This window comes from Eumetopias jubatus, unplaced genomic scaffold (genome assembly GCF_037043125.1).
Source record: "Eumetopias jubatus isolate StellerSeaLion01/CBP00866 unplaced genomic scaffold, mEumJub1_p1.0 scaffold_12, whole genome shotgun sequence".
Lineage (NCBI taxonomy): Eukaryota > Metazoa > Chordata > Mammalia > Carnivora > Otariidae > Eumetopias > Eumetopias jubatus.
The window spans coordinates 72,694,724-72,714,721 of NW_028274818.1; the positions used below are offsets into that span (position 1 = coordinate 72,694,724).

General features: G+C 45.9%; 1 protein-coding gene and 1 non-coding gene across 3 annotated transcripts in view; one reads left to right on the forward strand and one right to left on the reverse strand.

The window, feature by feature from the left end:
* Positions 1–7,758: 7,758 nt before the first annotated feature.
* DNAJA3 (DnaJ heat shock protein family (Hsp40) member A3) overlaps positions 7,759–19,998 on the forward strand; it is a 30,789-nt gene continuing 18,549 nt past the window's right edge. For both annotated transcript variants that reach the window (XM_028117572.2, XM_028117573.2), the window contains exons 1-5: positions 7,759–8,004; positions 11,286–11,419; positions 16,203–16,286; positions 17,035–17,235; positions 18,262–18,414. In XM_028117572.2, coding sequence (XP_027973373.1) covers positions 7,794–8,004; positions 11,286–11,419; positions 16,203–16,286; positions 17,035–17,235; positions 18,262–18,414 — 783 coding nt within the window. In that variant the 5' untranslated portion in view covers positions 7,759–7,793. The remainder of the gene's footprint in view (positions 8,005–11,285; positions 11,420–16,202; positions 16,287–17,034; positions 17,236–18,261; positions 18,415–19,998) is intronic.
* Positions 19,154–19,260, reverse strand: LOC114219966 (U6 spliceosomal RNA). Its single transcript, XR_003611497.1, has one exon. It is a non-coding gene; the product is annotated as a U6 spliceosomal RNA (small nuclear RNA).

Here is a 19,998-nt window from a genome sequence, read left to right on the forward strand (position 1 = left end):
TGATCCAACAATTCCACTTCGGGGTATATACCCCAAATAATTGAAAGCAGGGTCAGGAAGACATACTTGTACAACTGTGTTCAAAGCAGCCTTATTCACAAGCTAAAACATGGAAGCAATCCATTGTCCATCGACAGATGAATGGATAAGCAAAATGTGGTCTATACATACAATGGGATTTTATTCAGTTTCAAAAAGGAAGGAAGTTCTGACCCCTGATACAACATGGATGAATCTTTTTTTTTAAAGATTTTATTTATTTATTTGACAGAGAGAGAGAGAGAGAGAGAGCAGGAACACAAGCAGGGGGAGTGGGGGAAGGAGAAGCAGGCTTCCCGTGAAGCAGGGAGCCCGATGCAGGACTCCATCCCAGGACCCTGAGATAATGACCTGAGCCAAAGTTGGATGCTTAACCAGCTGAGCCATCCAGATGCCCCTAATTTTTTTTTAAATATAAATTAACTATACATCTACAGCAAAGGTTCATGTAAACCTTCCCAATTTGCTTGATGTCATGTCATTGTTATTCCTGAGTTTGTTTTTGTTTCGCTTTGTTTTAATTTATCATTATGTCAGATGGGCCTAAATGGGCAAGTCAGAAAAGTCTTTAACCCCCAGAGGTAACAAATGAACATGTTGTGGGCCAAATCTGATTCACAGATATATTTTAGTTGGTTCACATGATGTTTTAAAAATTGGTAAATTTCCTAAAAGTTTGGATTTCAGCCTCTCTGGAAAAATGGAAAGATTTGGCAAGGCTAGGTCCACATCTCCACATGGGCCCACTGAGTACCACCTGCCACCATCATGCATGTTTTCCCATTCACCACACTCCTACTGATCCCTCAACCTATATGCCACTCCTCCACCCATCCTTTACCTGCCTGGCCCTGGCACCTAGGCTTCTGACCTCTGACCTTCTCTCCCAGGAGAGAAATGAACCATGCCATGCCCCTGGCTATGTTGAGTCATGTGATTGTATTTCCATAAACTGAAGGTTGATGGAAACAGAGTAGAAGAATGTCAGTCAGCTTTCCCATTCCCACAGCCACCAACCCAAGCTCCACAGCAAGGAGAAGGAAGAGATAGAAGAACATCAAGGCCTAGAGACTTGCCATCTCATGCATTCCCAGATCCATTCTAGATGGAGAGAGTGATTCTGGTAGAGAGCTTAGCGCTCGAAGGCTGCTGCACACTTGAGCAGAATAAATTGTGAATTGTGAGGTTGAACTGACAGGCTGCAAGATGCCTTGTAGTCCCAGGAACCTATAAATTACCAGCTTTGTTTCTTTATACTCCTAGTGACTCCACTTGGCTGTTTCTACAGGATACTGGAAGACCTCTCTCTACCCTAAAGGACAGTTTATCAAAAGGTGGATCAAATTCCAGCAAAACAAGGATGTCTGGTTAACTTGGGGCCAGGATGATTTACATTTCACAGGTGCCGTTTCCAAGAATAATTACCAGCAAACAGGAATTTAGGAATCCATTGTAGTGAAGTCCTCCTTCTAGAAAACAAAACACTTTATGTACCTGAAAGGATATTAGTGGAGAGAAGAGGGCAGCAAGGAGAAAATTGGGAAGGAAAAAAAAAGGCACAAAAACGTTAAAAGAGCCTCAGGCTGCATCCTTATTTTAAACTGTGATGCCAAAGAAAAGAAGTTTCCATCTTGATGTTACCTTAATCTTCTGTGAAGTTAGTGGTTTCCACAAGTCAGAATTTTTGCAAGAGAGGGATGGATGGGGGCGCTTGGGTGGCTCTGTCGGTTAAGTGTCTGCCTTCAGCTAAGGTCATAATCTCAGGGTCCTGGGATGGAGCCCCGCATTGAGCTCCCTGCTTGGCAGGAAGCCTGCTTCACCCTCTCCCACTCCCCCCGCTTGTGTTCCCTCTCTGGCTGTCTCTCTGTCACAAAAAAAAAAAAAAAAAAAAAAGGAGAGGGATGGATGGATTCAGTAACAACAACAAATTTCTTAGATCTAGTAATCTGCCCCTGAAATGACTGTTTAAGATGCATGTTGAGGACGCCTGGGGTCTCAGTCGGTGAAGCAGCTGCCTTGGGCTCAGGTCATGATCCCAGGGTCCTGGGATCAAGCCCTGCATTGGGTTCCTTGCTCAGCAGGGAGCCTGCTTCTTCCTCTCCCTCTGCCTGCAGCTCTCCCTGCTTGTGCTCTCTCTCTTTCTGTCAAATAAATAAACTATTTTTTTTAAAAGATGCCCATTAAAAAAAAATTTCATACCTTAAGCCCTGCCTTGTTCATTTCAGGAGCTGATGCAGAAAAGCACTTGTAGTTCTCAGCACAGAAAACAATTACGCAACAAAATACATTTCAAAAATTGGGAAAAACGCGCCATATCCCATCCCACCATGACAGAGCACCTTGTGTTATGATTTTGTTGTTTCTCAAATGGAGGCGTACCCACATGTTCCTAGGGCTCTGAAGTTTTACTACACCTAGTGATTTGTTTTGATTTTTTAAAAAGATTTTATTTATTTGAGAGAGAGAGACTGAGAGAGACAGAGAGATCACGAGCAGGGGTGGGGAGTAGAGGGAGAAGCAGACTCCCCACTAAGCAGGGAGCCCAATGCAGGACTCAATCCCAGGACCCCAGGATCATGACCTGAGTTCCTTCTCCCTTTCCCACTCCCTCTTCTTGTGTTCTCTCTCTCGCTGTCTCTCTCTGGCAAATAAATAAATAAATTTAAAAAAAAAGAATTCCTTTCATTTTTTTAGGTTTGTGAAACATCACTTAAGCTTAAGCCTCTTTTGGGCAGAAGAATATTTAGCTGTGAGTCAGACACCTGTGGTTTATTTAAAGGGACATTTAGGAAATCATTAGCACAGAGGTCCCACTGGGGAACACACAGGGGATCAAGGCGAGGAGAGTTTGTCTCCTTGTTCTGTAGGGAACTGCTCCACGGCAGATGTCATTCATGCTGGGGAACATCTGGGTCACACATCCCACACCCCCTTGGAATTGTCCTATAGTCACTTGGGGAGGAAAGGAAATGCTACAACTAGAGAAACAGCTGTCTTTTATTGCCTCTGCAGAGATTGGCTCAGGCCTCTCTGTCTTCCCTAGAAGGGATCCTCACTCACTTGGGGAGGGGAACAGCCATCCCATTGGATAGCCATGGACTCAGCTAGTCCCACTGTGGGCTTGGATGGTCAGTGTCTGCAGGAAATCACAGACTAGACCATACTTAAAATTCCCTATTAGGGGGCGCCTGGGTGGCTCAGTTGGTTAAGCAACTGCCTTCGGCTAAGGTCATGATCCTGGAGTCCCGGGATCGAGTCCCGCATCGGGCTCCCTGCTCGGCGAGGGTCCTGCTTCTTCCTCTAACCCTCCCCGCTCTCATGTACTCTCTCTCTCATTCTCACTCTCTCAAAATAAATAAATAAATCTTTAAAAAATAAAATAAAATAAAATTCCCTATTAGGGGCGCCTGGCTGTCTGTCTGAAGAGCATGTGACTCTTGATCTTGGGGTCAGGAGTTCGAGCCCCACATTGGGTGTAGAGACTGCTTAAATAAATAAATCAACTTAAAAACAAAACAAAACAAAAACTCCCTACTAGCACTCACTGATCTCACTGCCTCAGGAGAGAGGGAAAGGGCCCTGTGGAACAGTGAAGTGACAAGTGCAGAGGGGGAGATGCTTGTGAGCCTTGTATGCCTTTTGCAAGTAACATTTGCTTCTCCTTAAAGCTAAAGTTTTTGGCTTTAGACTGGGGAAGGGGGGACAGTGGGTGATGGACACATGACACATTCTGCCTGGGGGAATGTGGGTAGATGTGGCCCGTGTGCTCCTCCTAGTTCTTGGCAACAAGCCTGGGATGGGTCATTTTGTGTCCTGTCACAGTTGCAGTCCTTGGAAGGCAGGGAAACATTCTGTAGGTGGGGTGGTAATAAATACTTGCCCATGCCTCCCTTTTGTTGTGAGAAGCAGAGGAAATTCAGCGTGAGAAAGTACTCTAAACTAGTAAGGGCTATCTGACTAGGAACTATTTTTTTTTTAAAGATTTTATTTATTTATTTGAGAGAGAGAGAGAGAGAATGAGAGATAGCACGAGAGGGAAGAGGGTCAGAGGGAGAAGCAGACTCCCTGCTGAGCAGGGAGCCCAACGTGGGACTCGATCCAGGGACTCCAGGATCATGACCTGAGCCGAAGGCAGTTGCTTAACCAACTGAGCCACCCAGGGGCCCTGACTAGGAGCTATTGATCACAAGATAGGAACGTGCATGGTTTAAAGGAAAGAGCTCTGGGTTTTGTTAGGGGGCCTGGGTATGGATCTTGGCTCACCCACACACTAGCTCTGTGACTTTGGACGAGTTTTGTATCTTTCAGAGCTGATTTTGTTGTGTGTAGGGGATGTGGTGGGGGAGGGAGTCCATTTCTAAGTACAGGAATAGTCTTTGCTTTACCTCACAGGATTGTGATCAAAATAGAAAATATGACAAAGCTCTTTGTAAATTGGAAAGAAAATGTTCTTAACACAGCTGAATTTTTCAGATCTCTCTGTAGCCACCAAGTCTGAAATTGGTCCCACAGACATCTCAAGCATGATGAGTCCAAACAACAGTGACTCATCATCTTTCTCCCCAAACCAGCTCCTTCCCTGGGTTTTTCAGCTTGGCGTTAGGGGGGCAGAAAGAAGCTTATTCAGGGGTGCCTGTGTGGCTCAGTCAGTTAAGCATCTGCCTTTGGCTCAGGTCATGATCCCAGGGTCCTGGGATCAAGCCCCACATCGGGCTTCCTGCTGAGCGGAGAGCCTGCTTTTCCCTCTCCCTCTGCCTGACTCTGCCTACTTGTACTCTCAGAAAAAGAGAGAGAGACTCTCTCTTTCTGTCAAATAAATAAATAAAATCTTAAAAAAAGAAGAAGCTTATTCATTGCCCCCCCAATTATCTATCCAATCAAGGTAATTCAGGTACTATGGATCAAGGACCTCTGCTGTGAAGATTTCCAGAGCTTTGTAACTTACCCATGTTTACTAATTGTATCATCTCCTGCTTCTCTGTAGTGACTAGCAGGGAAAGGGACCTCATACATACCTAGGCTGATCTCATCAGGGCATCTTTCTGGTGGCTTCCCGAACCCATCTTTCTCTCCTTCAGTAGTCACCGGCACCCACTCCATTTCCTGGAGGTTCTCTACTTCCTGAGGGGGAATGCAGGCTCCCAGGCAATCAGCCTTCCTGCTATCCCCTAAAATAAAAACACACTCCCCCTTTTAGTGTGATTTATTTTTTACTGTTAATCATTATGGGGAAATAGATGGGGGGCGGAACTACCAAAAATATGAGGAAGTTACAAAGCTGACAAAGTTTTCATATTAGTGAGCCCTCCACCAGTTCCTAACTCACTCTGAGGTGGTAAATGAAAGTCCCTTTGCCTCTTGTCCGCGTTTATTCCTGAAAGTTGTACTTCTCACCCAGCACCCTCACCCACTCTTTCCCCCTAGGTTTTGGGCTCCCTGTGGGCAAGTACTTGGTATTCCCAGTGCTTAGCCCAGGGCCTGGCACATAGGGCCAACATATATTGAGTACTTACTCCATGCCAAATACTGTATGAAGACTTTATGTGGATTATCTCACTCATTCCTCAGATGATCCTTTGAGGTAGTTACCATTATGTCCCCATTTTAGAGAAAGGAAACTGAAGCACGGAGAGGTAAAAGAAGTTGTCCCAGGACACACAGCTGGTAAGTGACAGGTTTGGGATTCAGTTCCAAACTATCTAACTCCAGGGCCCATACTCCTAACCACTATACTGAAGACATTTATTTTTTTAAAGATTTTATTTATTTATTTGACAGAGAGACACAGCGAGAGCAGGGAACACAAGCAGGGGGAGTGGGAGAGGGAGAAGAGAAGCAGGCTTCCGGCCGAGCAGGGAGCTGGATGTGGGGCTTGATCCGAGGATGCTGGGATCATGACCTGAGCCGAAGGCAGACGCTTAAGGACTGAGTCACCCAGGCGTCCCTATACTGAAGACATTTAAATATTCGTTGAACATATTAAACTCTTTTCTTTACTTCCCATGTCATGACAACCTCTGCCTTGTTTCTCTAAAATGCATTCTCTCTAGGTTCCCTAGCACAAACTCTCAACTACTCCTTCCACCTTACAATAGACTTGTACCTTTTTCATTAGACCAGTGGTTTTTATTTTTTATTTTTTATTTTTTTAAAGATTTATTCATTTGATAGAGACACAGCGAGAGAGGGAACACAAGCAGGGGGAGTGGGAGAGGGAGAAGCAGGCTTCCCGCGGAGCAGGGAGCCCGATGTGGGACTCGATCCCAGGACCCTGGGATCATGACCTGAGCTGAAGGCAGACACTTAACGACTGAGCCACCCAGGCGCCCTTTTATTTCTTTTTAAGGTTTTATTTATTCATTTGAGAGAGAGAGAGAGAGAGAGCACAAGCGGGGCGGGGGGGGGGGGGGAGAGGGAAAGGGAGAGGGAGAAGCAGACTCCTCGTTGAGCAGGGGCCCTGGGGCTCAATCCCAGGCGCCTAGAGCAGTGGTTTTTAAACCTTCTTTGAATCTCAGAGCCTGTGGAGAATCTTATCAATGAAAGCTATGGCTCTTACCTAGATTAACATTCACATCCACAAAAATTTGGATACAATGGGCAGAAGGGGCAAGGAGCACACATCATCTTAAACCCATCAGTGAACCCTAGGGTTCCCTTCTTATTGTTTGGGGTGACAGGCGGGTGTGTATAAGTTGAAATTCCTTTGCAAGTCTTACTAGGCCATGTTTACCTGTCTAGCCTCATCTCCAGTCACACACCCGAAGTTTAGGGCTTAAACATACTGGGCGAGCACTTTTACATCTCTAAGACGTCTTAGAGATGTAAAGTTCCTGCTCCTTGGAATACTTGTCCCCTCCACCTCTGAGGCACTTGCCATCGAAGTCCCAACTGGAATGTTACCTCTCAGATGCCTTCCCTGACCCTCCAGACCCCCAATTTGTTTCAGAAACTCCTCGCCTCTAACACTGTCTATAACGACGACAGCACTGGTCATGTTAGGTTAGTTGCTAAGAACCCCGTCTCTCTCGATTCATCGTTTGCTCCCCCAGAGCAGGGATAGCATGTCATTCATCGCTGTATCCCCAATAGTCTATAAGAACGTGCGTGACACATAGTAGGTGCTCACAACGTTTATTACATTGGTTTGTGCGGGGCTCGGCTTTCCCTCCGCGACTGTCAAGCTCATTACAGATGTGGAGGAGACTAACACGCTTAGGACAGAATCGAGTGATTAAAGTCCGCTCCGTGAGGAATCAGCCGGAGAGAAGACGAGCCTGAGGCCAGGCTTCCGAAGTAGGGCAGAGGCCGCGGACACAAGGTGAGTAACGCTCACGCAAACTATTCAGTTTCGGGTCAGGCGGAGGAAGACGCGCACTGCATGTTGGGATCTCGCGACTGAGGGCCGCATTGCACGGCGGGATTTGTAGTCCCGCCCTTCGCCGGGACCCTCAGAACGGTCACACCTGGCTACCCTCAAACACGTCTTTACACAGATAAGGTACAATCTTGGCCACCCTGCACAGAATGACGAGGTTCTTCAGGGCCACTATACCTAGTTGCGCTCTTCAGAACAAATCTCATTTCGGCGTTGGCAAGAAAGGTGCATTGAGTGCCGCGGCGTGTGCGTGACGCCTGTGTTCGTGCGCGGGCGCGCACCAGGCCCCGCCTCCGGAAGCTCCGTCGCTGCGGCCGCGCGCTGTCCTCGCGAGGCCTCCTTGAGTCGGGTGGCGCAGGCGCGGTGTCCCTGGGCCAAGATGGCGGCGCGGTGTTCCACGCGCTGGTTGCTGGTGGCTGTGGGGAACCCCCGGCTGCCGGCTGCAGCGGGGAAAGGCGCCGGGCCGCCCAGGGGGGGCGTGGTGGGGGCTTCGCTGGGCTACAAGCTGAACGTCACTACCTTCGCGCCTTCCTTGGGAGCTCGGGGCTCCGGGGCGCTGCTGACATTGAGACCCGGTGTCAGCTTCAAAGGTGAGGGCAGGTTCCAGAGCCCGAGTGTGGGGGCTATAAGGCCCGGAAGGGAGTGACTCGATCCGACTGCGGGGGTAGCGGGGTTGGAGGGTGTCTTCTGACCTGTAAGAGGATTTGCTTGGAGAGACTGGCAAGCAGGAGGCAGAGAGGTCCAAATGGCTTCTCAGAAGTCGTGAACAAGGGAGAGCTACATGGAGCCTGGCGGCGGTAGTGAAACGCTCCGTAGGCCTACAACCTTCACTTCTCTGTCAACATTTCTAGAAGCCTTTTTCCGGCCTGCCGCTGCTCCGTTACCCTATTCCGTTCCCGTCTTCTCCCTTCACCTTCTGGCCGGAAGGGAGGAGGTAATTATTCTTCGGTGAGCACCTGTTACGGTGCTTGGCACTTTGTGACCCATTTCGCTTGATGATAACAATCTTGCAAGAAGGGTGTCGTCATTCTCATTTTAAAGAACGGGAAACTGAGGTCATAAAGCTAGATGAGAAGAGTTATCCCAAACCCAGGGCTGACCTTTAATAGCTTATGCTCTTTCCACCACATAGTTTTAACTGAAGGGCACGCTTAGTCTTTCCTAAGTCCTTAAATGGGTAATTGTAATAAAAATACAAACTAACGTTTATTGAGCACTTTACATGTACCAGGCATGGATCATTTCCATGTGATAGACACTGTTGCTATTCCATTGTATAGATAAAGAAATTTAAGCCTAGATGTTAAACAGCTTGTATAATGTGACAAAGCAGAAAGATGGTGGAGCCTTGGTTCAAAACCAGCTTTCTTAATTGCTGGAGGCGTTACTAAATTAATATGTATTAAGCCTCTAAGTGTTTAGCATTGATGGTTCTGTTCTGCGTTGGACGACTTCCATTATAGTGAGAGAAGGAAGGAGGAAACGTTGAACCAACCATGTGTCTGAATTGTGCTGTTGGTTGTGTTCCCTAGTCATTCTCCTGTCTGATGATCTTGCCTGCTTCCTGGATAGCCTCAACACCCCTGGTTGTATTTTGTGTTCAGATTAATTTTAAGTGGTCTCCCAGGCCTCCAGTTTGTTGTTGTTGTTGTTAGCGCTTTCTCATGGAAAGCCCATCCATTCTCTGTTTAACACTTGCAGTGTCTCCCTATTGCCTGCATGATAAAATCCGGACTCCTTAGCATAGCTCAAAGGCCCTTCAGTTTATTCCTAGCCCTCATTAATCATCAGCAGCATCATTACCTCCTGCCACCCCTCTACATGCATAAAATCTAGTTACATCACTAGTTACTAAATGCACGAGGACTTCCCTGTGAACCAAAGGTAATACATGATTTTGCAGCCAAATGAGGCACTTTTGAGCAGTAAAGGGGAAGCTGTTTCAAATAACATCAGGACTGTAGGTGTAATTCTGGGCAGATTCAAACCTTTCCTTAGCCTGGTTAATTTCTACAGCTTAACAGCAGCTGCCTTAAAAGACCTTTCTGGAACTTTTTCAGTTGGATCATCAGTGGTTCTCGACTGGGGATGATTTTGCCCTCTACAGGACATTCGGCAATGTCTGGAGATATTTTTAGTTGCCAGCGTGTGGCAGGGGTAGAGGGGGGAGTAGAGTGTGCTACTTACAAATAGTTGGCCAGGATGCTACTGAACATCCTTTGACATTCAGGTATTTTAATTGGCCAGGGATGCCATAACAAAGAACCACATTTATCCTCTCAGTTCTAGAGGCTAGAAGTCCAAGATCAGTGTTTTGGCAGGGTTGTCTTTAAAGATCGTGCCTCCAATTACTGTCACATTCTGAGGCACTGGAGATTAGGGCCTCAATACGTGAATTGGGGGAAGAGGACAGAATTAGCCCATAACAATAGGAAAACCCCTCCACTAGGAGGAATCCAGTCCCATCATCAATAATGTGAGTTTGAGAAACCCTGATTAGGTGACTCTTTGTATGTGACTCTGCATGTCCTTGTGTACTAAAAGCTCTTTGCACACTGCCTCCCACACTCTTGTGCAGGACTGTAAGCTCCTTGGCTTTGGCTTTTTTCTTCATCTTGTGTCTTCAGTGCCTACTACAGTGTTAAGATCTTGAATATACATAAGCTTCAGAAGGGCAGTTCCCTTTCAGTGGTCTGCTACCTATTCCTGAAGCAGAACCTAGTGCCTGGCAAGTAGTAGATGCTCAGTGAGTATTTGCTGTATGAATGAATGGTGAATCCAGAAACTTCTCTGTAGGCAGAGGTCTGACGTGGAAACCTGGAGTTGTCACGACTCTTATGCCTTAACGTGGCTCTCTTTCACCCCCTGCCCTGCCCTGCCTATCTTCATTTGTCACAGGATGTGTTGGGGGTTAGGCAGGGCTCAAAGTGTGGGGTGGCTCCCCCGCTTCACTTGCTGACAGACCAGTCCAGCTTAGTTCTCTACCACAGGCCACGAGGGCAGTTGAGTGGGGCAGAGTGTGTCTGCTGGTGGCTGGTCCTCCTGGTGCTGATGCCAGAAGCATGAAAGGACATACGGCTGCCTGCCTTGGGCTTTGACCCATTAGCTGCTCTGGGGTAAACAGATTCAGGCCTAGCACCTTTTAATCCTGTGTGTCTATATAGGTGTATTGTTTTTAGGGGAGGGGCAGCACTTTTATCAGATTCTCTTAGATCTGTGACTTGAAACACTAAGAACCATTTCTTTAGTACAGTGGTCCTCAAATTGAGCATGTGGCAGAATCACCTGGAGGGCTTAGTAAGCATAGCTTACTGGACCTCCAGAGTTTCTGATTCAGGTCTGGGGTGGGGCCTGAAAATGGACATTTCCAACAAGCTGATGGTGCTGCTGGTCCAGGGACCACCCTCCGAGAACCACCCCAGAAGCAGATGCCCAAGGTTGCATGGTGAAGGGAAGGAACCTGGGGAATTGTTAAGCATTAAGGGAGACAAAGCATGTGAAGATACCTGGCATGTGGCAGGTGCTTGGGTAGTGTAACAGTGGGACAAGGTCCCTTTTTAATCATCCCCCAGGTATAGCCTCCATCTGGTGTGCTGCTCCTTTGGTGGTGTAATTAGGGTACCTCTTCACTGTATTGTGGTCCAGCAGAATCAGCCCTGCCCAGTGGTGTTTGTTTTATATTCATTATATACAGTGGCCTTGGCCATTTTTAAGTGAAGTGAGTTTGGTCTCCAGAGGGCTTGGAGGAAAGCTGACTCCAAAGCTATGATCTCCGTTCCTTCACAGTTATAACCTGGCTGGTTGTTCACTCACAATTTCCTTTTGTTGAGCACATTCCCAGAGTGATTTTCTTTCCTTTTTTCTTTTTTAGGAGTAAAAAGTTACCCTTTTGTTTGTACTGCCTCCTTCCACACGAGCTCCCCTTTGGCCAAAGAGGATTATTACCAGATACTAGGAGTGCCCCGAAATGCCAGCCAGAAGGAGATCAAGAAAGCCTATTACCAGGTCTGTATGGAATCCAGATTTTAGGGACAAGACTGTAGAAGGGATGCTGTTGGTCTAGTCTGCTCACCAGTGAGGTGTATCTGCCCATACATATGGGTCCTGTGTGGCTGACAGTGTAGAATGAAATGAAAACAATGGGTGTTCCTGGACTGTTCCTCAAACACATAGTGCCCTGCTGGTTAATGCTTCAGAAAAAAAGAGAGGAAGAACCAAAGATTTTTATTTTTATTTATTTATTTTTTAAAGTCTTTTTTTTTTTTAAGATTTACTTATTTGAGAGAGAGAGAACGCGTGTGTGTGCATGTGGCAGGGAGGGGCAGAGGGAGAGGGAGAGAGAGGATCTCAAGCAGACTCCCCGCTGAGTGTGGAGCTTGACGTGGGCTCGATCTCAGCCCTGAGATCATGACCTGAGCCGAAACGAAGAGTTGGATGCTTAACTGACTAAGCCACCCACGTGCCATTTCCCCTTTTTTTCTATTTATCAGTAGTGCTGCTGGTAACATCCACATATAAGTTTTGTGTAGACCCATGTTTTCATTTCTTGTGAGTATGTTCATATACCTAGGAGTGGAATTGCTGGGTCACATGATAAATCCGTGTTTAACCTCTTGAAGGACTGCCGGACTATTCCAAAATGGCCGCACCATTTTACATTCCCACCATCGGAGGGTTCTGACTTCTCCACATCCCCAGCAACACTTGTTCTTGTCTATCCTTTTTTTTTTTAATTAAAAGATTTTATTTATTTACTTGAGAGAGAGTGAGCAAGTGAGAGAGTGAGCACAAGCCCAGGGGGAAAGGCAGAGGGAGAAGCAGGCTCCCCCCTGAGCAGGGAGCCCGATGTGGGACTCGATCCCAGGACCTGAGCTGAAGGCAGACGCTTAACTGACTGAGCCACCCAGCCACCCCTTGTCTGTCCTTTTGATTATAGCCACCCTACTGAGTGTGAAATGGTGTCTCACTGTGGTTTTAATTTGCTTTTCTGTGGTCGCTGATGATGTTGAGCATCTTTGTATGTGCTTATTGGCCATTTGCTTTATATGTATTTAGATTCTTTGTCCATTACTGGGTTGTGATGGAATGAGCAAAGGCACGGGGGGTAGGAGGCAGAGACCCTGGCTTGGGATAGTGAATAACATGCTGCTTCCTTTGAGCTAGAGGGTAAGGTACCAGATGTAAGAGTGGGAGAGGAGTGAAATGATGGAGGCTGGGGCCAAACTAGCAGGACACATGAGGCTGTTTGTAAGCACTAGAAACTTAATTTGAGAGAGAGCAGGGAGGGGCCTGGCTGACTCAGTTGGTCTAGCATGCACCTCTTGATCTTGGGGTCATGAGTTTGAGCCCCAGGTTGGGTGTAGAGATTACTTAAAAATAATAAAATCTGTAATGTAAAGAAAAAAGTAGGGAACCACTCAAGTTTTTAGGTGTGGAAATGAAAAGATTAGGTAAAGCTGTGCAATTTAAAAATGGACATTTTTAAAGTAGCCTTTATAGAGAGATTTCTGGGGTCAGACCTTGATGAAAGCTTTGGGTATATTGCATCATTCCATCCTCCTGACAGGCTTAAAGAGGTTATGACATCCAGCCAAGGCCCCATCAGTCAATATGTGTCGTACATGAGACTAAGATACTGCAAAAGATCTCTCTTTTCCTTAAGCTAATCTCATAAGTATACCTCTCTGTCTTACCTGGCTTTTGGGACCAGCTCTGTGGCCCACGATGATCTACTGGCTGTCCCTGGAGATCCTGCTTTGGGGTTAACACACAGTCTCTGGCCTGCTTCCACGAGCTGCTGTGAGGACCAGCATCTCCAGAAGCAGCTTGAGTTCAGAGGCACCAGTGGCGCTCTACTCTACAATGGCGGAGCTTCTCCTGCTGCTGCCTTTATTCTGTCTCCCTGACTTTGGGGAGTGGGTAGATGTTTCTGGAAACCTGCCAGCACCCTCCATCCTCCTGAAAACCAAAGTTGGGTAGCACATGACCAATTCTTTCTTTGTAGGCTTAGTGACTTGTATTGCTTTCTTTTGCTACCATGGAAGATTGAGAGCTGTTTGATTCTTAGTGTAAAGAAAGAACTCTGTGGGGTCAATTATTTGCCAGGCTGATTTGTAAAAGGGGATTAAAGTGACCTATGAACCAAAAGCAGGAGTTAGACTTACTCTGATGAAGAGCTCTCCATTGATGAGAGCTGTTGGTCATGGTACACTCCACTTTGGGTGAAAGCGAGTTCCCCGTCACAGGAAAGAATCCTGTCATGTTTCTCACAGTTGGATAATGTGCTGACACTCCTCTTTTTTTTTTTTTTTAACTGTGATGATGTGTTTAAAAATTACGTTAAAATGTACCCAGCCCCCTTTGAAACCATATGAATCTCACGTGATCGTGTTTGTCTAAAATGAGACTGTTTTGTGTTGTGGTTGTCGTCCTCTGTCTCCGGCATGGCCCCGTGATGTCATACAGCCCTGTGATGTGTCTGAGAACTTGCTTGAATTTGAACTCCTTTGGGTCCTCGTTTGGCACTCTGAGCCGTGACGCTGTTTTGTCTTTACTTGGCACAAACTTGATCTTTACATATGACATCTCCCCTCATTCCTTTCACCTAAGCTGTGGACACAGTACCTCACCTGTGAGCTCTAAGGTTGTCTGCTTCAGTGCTGTATTTCACAGTGGTCATCCTGATGGTTTGGGGTATACTGGTAACAATCAGGAAGTTTTGGCTCATCAATTGACAATTTAAAATTCCTGTCAGAACTTATTAGATGCTCCCACCTCCTGAACATGTCCTTCTGCTCCCTTTTATGTTCTAATAATAGCTGATGTTGAATGTTACTGTGTGCCATGCCTTGTGCTCATTTTATTTTTATTTTTATTTTTTTTATTTTGTTCAGTCAGCCAGCATATACTACATCATTAGTTTTTGACGTGGTGGTCAACGATTCATTAGTTGCATATAACACCCAGTGGCCTTCTGCTCCTTGTAGAATATGCGTTATCTCATTTTATCCCCACCACAGCCCTGTGAAGTAGATATCATTATTGTCATCTTACGGATGAGGAAGTTGTGCATAGTGACATTCTGCCCAAGGTCCCAGGGCTAGCAGACAGTGACTCTGGGCCCTCTGACCCTGAGGCTGTGCGCTTAACTTCCTGCGTCATGAGTACAGCCGCTCAGGATGTCAGAGCCACGCGGCTTCTCCAGTAAGCTTTAGCATTCTGTGTGCCTCCTTCCCTCATGTGAGGGACCTGGTAAGCCAGGCTTGGAAGGCATCGGTAGCACACACAGTGAACGGCCTACTACGTGCACAGCACTGCTCAGAGCAGCCACAAGGTCACCTTTGTTTTATAGATTTTATTTATTTATTTATTTGAGAGAGAGAATGAGAGAGAGAGCATGAGAGAGGGGAGGGTCAGAGGGAGAAGCAGATTCCCCGCTGAGCAGGGAGCCCGATGCGGGACGCGATCCCGGGACTCCAGGATCATGACCTGAGCCGAAGGCAGTCGCTTAACCAACTGAGCCACCCAGGTGCCCGGTCACCTTTGTTTTAGAGTGGCTCAGCACACCTGTATGCCCTGGACAGCTGAGCGGGTTTTTTAATATTTTATTTTTATTTTATTTTATTTTATTTTTTTAAGATTTATTTATTTATTTGAGATAGAGAGCATGAGAAGGGAGAGGGTCAGAGGGAGAAGCAGACTCCCTGCTGAGCGAGGAGCCCGATGCGGGACTCGATCCCGGGACTCCAGGATCATGACCTGAGCCGAAGGCAGTCGCTTAACCAACTGAGCCACCCAGGCGCCCGGTCACCTTTGTTTTAGAGTGGCTCAGCACACCTGTATGCCCTGGACAGCCGAGCGGGTTTTTTAATATTTTATTTTATTTTATTTTTTTAAGATTTTATTTATTTATTTGAGAGAGAGAATGAGATAGAGAGCATGAGAGGGGAGCGGGTCAGAGGAAGAAACAGACTCCCTGCTGAGCGGGGAGCCCGATGTGGGACTCGATCCCGGGTCTCCAGGATCATGACTTGAGCCAAAGGCAGTCGCTTACCCAACTGAGCCACCCAGGCGCCCTTTTTAATATTTTAAACCTGTGTTTTGAATAGGCGGTATATTTCCTTTATTCAGAATTTGAAAGGTACAAAGGAGTATACAGTGGAAAGCCTCCTTCCCGTTTATCAGCATCCCTCCTGTTGCAATCAGTGCTACCAGTTTATTGTGTGTTCTTTCAGAATAGTTTATACAGCTGGTAGATAGTGTCTTCTCTTTCTACATAGATGGTAGTCCGTCAGACACACTGTTTTACACTGCTTTCGTAAAGGTGCCCAAGTTCTAAAGGATCAGTTGTTATTTTTGATAGATGTTTGTTGTGGTTGGAAAGTGTGTATATGCCTCAGATTTGAAGAGACAGGTTTATTTTAAAGTCTTTTTTTTTTTTTTTAAGATTTTATTTATTTATTTGACAGAGAGAGACACAGCGAGAGAGGGAACACAAGCAGGGGGAGTGGGAGAGGGAGAGGGAGAAGCAGGCTTCCCGTGGGGCAGGAAGCCCGATGCAGGGCTCGATCTCAGGACCCTGGGATCATGACCTGAGCCGAAGGCAGACGCTTAACGACTGAGCCACCCAGGCGCCCCTATTTTAAAGTCTTAAACCTTGTTCTAAGTATTTCTGTTGGTCACAAAACTTAAACAACTGCTATAAAGGAGGTGAGATTGTGACTGTCATTTGGGGTCCACTGTTAGTCATCATCTTGTGTCCATAGTAATTTACCATTTCCTCCCTTAGCTGGCCAAGAAATACCACCCAGACACAAATAAGGATGATCCCAAAGCCAAGGAGAAGTTCTCCCAGCTGGCAGAAGCCTATGAGGTAACACGACCTACCTGTGTGTGCAGCTGCCATCATTCAGCTGCTTGCGTACATCCGAGTGTGTGGCACAGGGTGGCCTGACATGTCATGAGGTCCCGTGTTAAGACTGTGTTCCCTATGCCAGATTACCTCAGTGAAGAAAAGATTCCCTGGTCTCCTGCTAGATCCCACTTGGCATCTCAGGAGAAAATAGGATCTAATCATCTGTATTAACAGAGTTCCCAGGTCATTTGGATTTATAGTTGGGTCTAGGAGCTCCTGGTTGGATTAATTAATCCCACACTTATTTAATGACCCCCTTCCTTAGGGCATTGCTGTCTCCTGGGGCTGGTGGGGATTGTAAAAGTAGAAGGCTGCCCTTGAGGAATTTGAACTATAATCAGAGGGATGAAACACGTACTTGTGGATGACTGCTAAGCCATTCCAGAGTGACCTTCTCCCCAGACTTAGAGCATCTGGGGGGTTCAGGATACATAGAGTATCACATATCTGCTCTTTGTGTGTGCGCGGTGTGCGCGTGCCACCAGCCGTTTGGGAGTAAGTCACAGACCTCTCTCTTTATTCTTCAGTTCCCCAGTGTGTGTTTTCTAAGAACAAGAACATTCTTTTGCATGACCACAGTACATTTGTCAAAACCAAGAAATTTAATGTTGCTACGATCCCCTTACCTGTACTTGGCGTGCTCTTGTGTCTGTGTTCTGGGCATTGGGAGACTCGGGCGGACCTGACTGCTGGGCCTTCCTGGTAGGTGCTGAGTGATGAAGTGAAGAGGAAGCAGTATGATGCGTACGGCTCTGCTGGCTTCGATCCTGGGGCCGGCAGCTCCGGACAGAGCTACTGGAAGGCAGGCCCCACTGTCGACCCAGAGGAGCTCTTCAGGAAGATCTTTGGGGAATTCTCATCATCTTCTTTTGGAGATTTCCAGAATGTATTCAATCAGCCTCAGGAGGTAAGCTCCTTGTTTCGAAGAATCATTCACATTTTAGCTGTTCAATGTGAGGCAAACAGATTTTATCAGTTTCTTTTTCTCAAAAAAAAAAAAAGGCATAGCAGCTCAATTGAATGATCTGGAAGCTGCCATTTTGGTAGGAAATCATTCTAATGTTTAAGTAAAATCATGTAGGTAATATGTGTACATTCATTTTAACTATATTCTTGCAGCTGCTTAATCAGGCAGCCTAAGGCTAAGGCTCTCAGGGTGTAAGTATTTTATCTTGAAGGCCTGCTACATTATTCTAGGAGAGCTCAATCCAGTAGGGAGGCACACGGCATATTTATGTCTTAATAAGACATGATCGGAGTTGAGAGAGGGGGGATGTTTTATGACTTAAGTTATGATTGTGGATCTTTCCAGCTGTCTTTAAGGACTGCGTCCAAATATTATCTGTGAACAGTTTGTTGAAAAGTACATTTTCACTGAAAACAAAAACAAACATTCCCTTTTAAAAATCCTGAGTACGGCAGAATCACTTGAGTCCCATCCATTCTTATTAGGCCGAGGATAGGTAAGTAAAATAGTTTAAAAGTAGAGTAGCTGGGTGAAGAGATGAGTAGGTGGAGCACAGAGGAGTTTTTAGTGAAATTCACATTTAGTGGAAGTACTCTATGATTTTATAACAATGGACATTTGTTCAGACCCGTAGGATGTACACCACCAAGGGTGGACCATAATGTAAACTATGGGCTTTGGATGATTATGATGTGTCCATATAGGTTCATCCTTTATTAAAAAAAAATGTACATTCCGGTGAGTGATGCTGATGATGGGAGAGGCTGTACATGTGTGGGGCGGGGTGTGGGGTGTGTGGGTGACCTCTCTACCTCCTCCTCAATTTTGTAAATATAAAACTACTTTAAAAGAAAAATTAAAAGAACTGGGAACTGCTGACCATTGTCCTCCTTTACTTTTTAAAGTGGAGGATCATGTTGGTAATTATCAAAAGAAAGATATCAGGCTGTCCTCTGATTTCTTTAGTACATCATGGAGTTGACGTTTAATCAAGCGGCCAAGGGGGTCAACAAGGAGTTCACCGTGAACATCACTGACACCTGTGAGCGGTGTGACGGCAAGGGGAACGAGCCTGGCACCAAGCTGCAGAACTGCCACTACTGTGGTGGCTCTGGAATGGTAAGAGCCCCCATCCCCACCCCTTCCCTCGGGGCCTCCCACCTCTGGCCTGCCCACTCTCTTCCTCACTACCCTGCTTTCTGTGCTCCCAGGACCGGTTACCCGGCAGTACTTAGTGCTTTGAGAGGCTATAACTTGCTGGGACTGTTTTATCTGTAACCTTCTTTTTTCCTGAGTGCTCTGTTTTGGTCAGTGATACTGCACTATCCTCTCTGAAAATACACTTTGGGAAATTTTGGTAATTTGAAACCATGGTGGAGGGAGGGAGGTTTAAATTTTGCTTGAAGCGTCATCATTTTTTCTTTTTTTTTTTCAAGATTTTATTTATTTGACAGAGCACAAACAGGGGCAGCGGCAGGCAGAGAGAGAGGGAGAAGCAGGTTCCCCGCTGAGCAGGGAGCCCAACATGGGGCTCAATCCCAGAACCTGGGATCATGACTGAGCCAAAGGCAGACACCCAACCAACTGAGCCACCCAGGCATCCGGATAAATTTTTTATATAATACAAATTTATAGAAGAGTATAAAGGGTCACTCCGTTATTCCTTAGCCAGATCACCAGTTGTCAGCATTCTGTCCCATTTGCTTTGTTATCTGTGTTATGTATTTTCAAAGAATAAGAACGTTCTTTTACATAACCCTAGTGCAGTTGTCAAAATGAGGAAATTTAATGTTGATACAATACCGTTATCTATACTTATTCACCTTTTTTCTTCTTCTTCTTCCTTTTTTTTCTTTTTTTTAATATGGAACGCTCCACGAATTTGCATGTCATCCTTGTGCGGAGGCCATGCTAATCTCCTCTGTATCGTTCCAGTTTCAGTATATGTGTTGCTGAGGCGAGCACTCACATTTTTTCAATTGTCCTTATGGTGTCCTCTTTTCCCTGGTCCAGGATCTAAGCTAGGATTTGTGTAGTATTTGGTTGTCATATCTTTTGTTTCCTTTAATATCAAATAGTTCCTCAGCTTTTCTTTTTCTTTATGACCTTGACATTTTTTAGGATTACAGGCCAGCTGTTTTGCAGAATGCCCTTTATTTGGAACTCATCAGATATTTTCTCATGATAAGATTCAGATGATGTGTTTTTGGCGAAACACCACATCCCTTTCCAGTGGATCATGTCAGGAGTCATAAGGTGTCCGTTTGTCCCATTAGTGGTGATGTGACATTTGATCACTAGTAGTTAGTTAAGGTAGTGTCCACCAACTTCCTTCACTGTAAAGTTATTAATTTTCCCTTTGTAATTAATGAGGAAGTTGTGGTGAGGCACCCTAACACTCTATAAATATCCGGTTCCTCATCAAACTTTCATCCAATAGTTGTGGTGTCCATTGATCATTCTTGCTAATTAGTTATTACTGGAACAGTCGCAAGATGGTGATTTTCTGATCCCAGCATCCCTCTGCGTGTCTTAGTTGGCATTCTTCTGAAATGAAGAACTTCTAGTCTCCATTGGTGTATTCTTTTATAGCAGTATGAACTCAGGCATTCTTATTTTATTCGCTGGGCTGTAATCGGTATAATTACTGTCTTCGATATTCAAATTGTTCTTGACTTGGTCTGTAGAGTCCCTTCTAGCTGG